The sequence below is a fragment of the Nasonia vitripennis genome, chromosome 2, assembly GCF_009193385.2.
Source record: "Nasonia vitripennis strain AsymCx chromosome 2, Nvit_psr_1.1, whole genome shotgun sequence".
Classification (NCBI taxonomy): domain Eukaryota; kingdom Metazoa; phylum Arthropoda; class Insecta; order Hymenoptera; family Pteromalidae; genus Nasonia; species Nasonia vitripennis.
Genome location: NC_045758.1, coordinates 30,966,867 through 30,971,608, shown reverse-complemented (window position 1 = coordinate 30,971,608; position 4,742 = coordinate 30,966,867). Strand labels below are relative to the sequence as shown.

Here is a 4,742-nt window from a genome sequence, read left to right as displayed (position 1 = left end):
CTGAAGATTACACTAATTAGGAGACCCTTCTAGTACCTTTCACTGTCTCGATCCTATACAAAGTCTCACAGTACAATGTATCTTAAGAGTTATTTCAAAGTTACTATATTTCTGAAAAAAGTTGCATACAAAAAAATATAGTAGACATGCGTGTTTCATTGGAAGAGCGAAATTTCCAGTTGTTACATGTTAAATTTGGTTTCGTAAGTTAATTGGTCCATTATAGGTGTCGTTAAGATTCACAAAAATATATATATAGAGGAGCAACTTTTCAATGCCCAATAAACTAGCGACTTCTCAAATATAACACTGAGTTCGGTTTACATTCTAAAGAAAAATAAATAAATATTTATAAAACCTTCGGATGTTCATTTGCTTTATGCTTAATCTACTAGCATTGCAATGTTGCTAGTATGTTCACGCGCTATAAGACACAAAATCGTACACTTTAGTTCGAAAATTTCAATTCGTGTAAGCGTCCGTCTGCTTGATGATTTTAGCTATCCAGTGCACGTAATTCGACAAACGCGCGTAGATTCCGTATTTTCCACGTTTTCCACAGCCTTCACCAAAACTAGTTATTCCGAAAATGGTCCACGGGTGATCGCTCTTCTCGGGATCCTTACAGAGCAATGGACCACCACTGTCGCCGGCGCACGAGTCCATTCTTCCCCGTCGGTAACCAGCGCAAAACATGTTGCTGGTGATTTTGTAATCAATGTAGACGTTTCTACACATATCATCGGAAACTATTGGTATCTACAAATGCAAATTCTCTCGTTAGTTTAAGCTTATTTTTTAAGCCAGATTACTTAGAAAAGATTGACGAATACCCTAGCTTCATGAAGCACGTCCGTTCCAAACTCGTGGGAGGCATTAGCCTTGCCCCAGCCAATGATTGTGCACAGCTGATCCGAAGGCAACTCTTGCCAGGGTGCCGGAAGACAAGCGATGCCCCTCGAATCCGAAGGAGTTAAAGTTATTGGCAGACGCAGCAAAGCAATGTCATTGTCAACAGTATGAGCATTATATCGTGGATGGGTTATCGAGTAGTCCACCTAAAAGAGGAAAGAACTTTTAGCAAATCCCAAAAATTATCATCTTGTTTTGATACTGTTGAGATAAGTCATACTCTTAATTCTATTTCCGAGCCTTCCTTAATCAAAAGATTGTATTCCCCAATACGCACGGACAGACGCTTCCGCACACAGTGCGCTGCTGTAAGTACCCAACGCGGAGAGACCAGAGTACCTCCGCAAAAAGCTTCCTGGAAGACAGAGCGTTAGTCATGCTTTGCATATTCGGAATAAATTCATCGATTTTCGTCAAAACTCTCAGCGAGTTTGATTCACTCAAATACCGTCGTAAATACAATGATAACTCACTCCATATCTATTTAAAACGGCAACTTGCCAGGGCCAACTACCGGGAACGGTGGGGCGTCCGCCGATTATTCTCGTGAAATACGATAGTCTCGTATTCTTTTTGGACACTCCGCACTTCCAGTTGCTTCCCTCGTTGGTCGTTGAATTCTCAATACCGTTTACATTGAGATCATACTTATCTACTAATAAATCTGTAAACATATCGCCAGACGTTAATTAGTCATGGAATATCAGTGCTTTTCAATCTACTGGTAACTGCGCCAAAGGATTATGCATACCATTACTAAAATCCTCGTAGTTATTGTCGCGTATTTTTCGTCGAATCCATCTTTGACAATAGCTTCCCTCGACGTAACAATAGGCACTTTGACGAATCACATCTTTCCAGCAAAGGCCTGGTATTCTGCACCATCTAAATAGAAACGTCATTAATCACTCGAACAAGAATTGTTTTGAGCGTCGAGTCTGATTTTCGCATCACGCATACCTATGGCGTTGCGTCGTGCAAGACTTGGTACAAGGCGACCACTTGCTCCACTTGCCGTAGTGGCCTGTGAACCAATCATCCTCCTCTTCTTGCTTCTTCCCCCGTCCGTGACGCGGCTTAGCACCTTCGGGTATCTACGTAACAAGTCCGTACATCTCACTTAGAGTTTGCTCCTCGTCTGAAGATCAGTTCTATTCTACGTATACACATATTTCAGCAACGTACCTGTACAACGTGGAAATTTCGATTTTTCCGACGAGCCGCCCGCTGCTGATGCTGTTTGCATCTTGGCCGTCGTCCTGCTCCTTCGTGACTGCAGACTCGTTCCTCCTGTCAAATGTTTACTCTTTAGCACTGATATTCGCATTCGGAATTATTTAATCAAAATATGCGTCGTGCTCGATTACACTCACTCGTATGACTGCGTTGCCGCATTTTTTCTTCGCGCGGCATTTCTTGACTCGGTTTTGAGAGCAGTATCTGTCGCACAACGACCAGTCGCTCCAGCTTGTGAATCCGACTAGTGCCGCTGAATCTGAAATTGATTGGGCGAATAATAATACTTTATACCGGTACAAAAGAAGCGTATTTACAAGTCGTATATAGCAACTCACCATTTCTCAATGAAAACCTGCCCGACTTTTGTCTCTGCTGGTGCTTGCGAGCTTGCGGCAATCGGTGGTCCAAAGCGCGCGTCTTGTCAAGATTCTGCAAATGAAAAATATTTCCGATTGATGCCGTTAGGAGGCGACAAAGTCTTTGAACAAAAAAGAAAAAAAAACGTAGCAATTAACAATAATGTCGATGCGTTAATATTCGAGATCTTATATCGGCAGCGCTCGTGCAAAAGCTTTTTGCTTCGACGCGAGATATAAATAGATGAACTTCATCCGCTGATTAACATTCGCATTGATAAAATCGAAGCGCTAAGTACTTTTAAAAACAAATCTGTTTTCCTCTCGTCTTCTCCACAGAGATAAACCATCAAAGCGACAAAAGGCGCCGCGCAGGAATCAGTCACCCTTTTTTTAGTCGTCATTCAAAAGTACTCAAAGCGCATCCCGAAAGAGAGGACACGTGCACAGAGAGCCGACTTTAATTACATCCGCGCGACGGTTGCTCAACGAATCGATTGTTCGATCGGCCGAACGCGCGTGAATTATCCGGGAGCATAGCTGAAAGGCGCTTCGAACTGAATATTTTTTTTCAACTTTCCGCGTGTATAGCCGCAAAGCCTTCGGCGCGTTATACGCTTGCCTCATCCAGGTCAAATCACTCGAAAATAACTTTTATACAATTATGTAAGGGTCAAGCCGCGAGTTTATACGTGAATAATAACTCGCGGCGCGAACGCTCCGATTTTCTCGGTTATACTTGAGTCGCAAAAAAATAGTCGTCGTTATCTCCGTGTTTATCTATGAGCCGCTCGAGATCGAAGCTATTCATCGTATTCGAGTGTTATCCTTTCAAATTCTCTGCTCCGCGAGCGAGGAAAAAGTCAATAACCCCCTGTGAACGATTCGAAAAGCCCCCTCCGCCAGAAAATAAGGACAATAACAATAATAATCCTCCGCACGTGCCAGGAAAGAAAAGCAACCGGCCAGCAGCATAAAGGTACAGTCGACTCGAAAGGAGAAGACGCAGTCGCGCACAGAAAGAGAGAGAGAGAGAGAGAGAGAGAGAGAGAGAGAGAGAGAGAGAGAGACACGTACACACGTATATATAGGTATATCAAGCAAGCGCATGCCTCGGTGTCTGCAGCCGCCGCTTTCGGAATTCGGAGTAGCCTCTCCGCTTATATACCCTGTGTGCCCCGTGTGTCGCACATCTGCGCGCGCCCTGTATATACCTCCCAACGTGTGTTCCTTCTCTCTCTCTCTCTCTCTCTCTCTCTCTCTCTCTCTCTCTCTCTCTCTCTCCTTCTCTCTTCGCTGAAGCTGCTCAGAGACAATAGCTCTCGCTGCGGGAGGAGAAAAGGAAGAAATCGAGGGAAGCTGCTGCATGCGGGTGGCAGGACGGCATGATGATTATGGGAAAAAAGCGCGCGCCGATTTCTGCAAAGCTTCTCGAGTTCGTGTGTACCTATCGCTTTATATTTAACTTGACGATGCTACCACAGCTATACACTGTCTGTGTGTTTTTACTCATTATTGACCATTACGAGCGTGTAGTACGCGGATGTATTGTTTAGATAAGATAAGCCGAAAGATTCCGAGCAAAATCGGCTATTAGAACGTATATACCGCACTCTCTCGCTGTCACAAAGATTCGTATACGAAAATCAAGAGGTTTACAGGTCTCTCTCTCTCTCTCTCTCTCTCTCTCTAATGTACACGGCACGCCAATAACCGAATAACGTAGAGGACAGGAACTAAAGAGGATGTATGCGGGTACACAGACTCACCGGCTTTGTGTCTTCTGCGGAAGAAGCCGTCGCCAGAGCGGCGATTCCCAGAATCAGGAGGAAAAGGCAAGAACAGTAACCGCCGGCGGCGATCATCCTCGGATTGCATGATCGCATCGTCGTCGCCTGCTCATGACGGCGAACGCATTCAAAGCCGTCTGCATCAGCTCGTCCTCGTCGTTGATCTCGTTGGACGACGCGCGCTGCTGCAGCAGCTCCGCGGCGGCATCGGCTACTGACTCTCAGCTCCGCGCGCGCTACTCCACTCTCGGACGACTGTGAACTGCGAGAAAGAGAGAGAGAGAGAGAGAGAGAGAGAGAGAGAGAGAGAGAGAGAGAGAGAACGAGCTGCATTGCCGCCGCCGCTATAAATATTCGCGCGCGCCGCCGGGACCCAGCGCGTCCTCTACTCTATATACACCGTTGTATATAGTGAGAGGCTGCATAGGCTTTTTGCCCGTTTCTC

The 4,742-nt window shown here is 45.4% G+C and overlaps 1 protein-coding gene across 1 annotated transcript; it reads right to left on the bottom strand.

The window, feature by feature from the left end:
• Positions 1–84: 84 nt before the first annotated feature.
• On the bottom strand, positions 85–4,535 carry SP110 (serine protease 110). Its single transcript, NM_001172581.1, is given in 10 exon segments — positions 85–759; positions 834–1,058; positions 1,133–1,267; positions 1,386–1,576; positions 1,664–1,797; positions 1,873–2,006; positions 2,098–2,202; positions 2,286–2,407; positions 2,487–2,580; positions 4,277–4,535. Coding segments are annotated over 10 exon segments (1,554 nt in total). The 5' UTR covers positions 4,394–4,535; the 3' UTR covers positions 85–462.
• Positions 4,536–4,742: the final 207 nt, after the last annotated feature.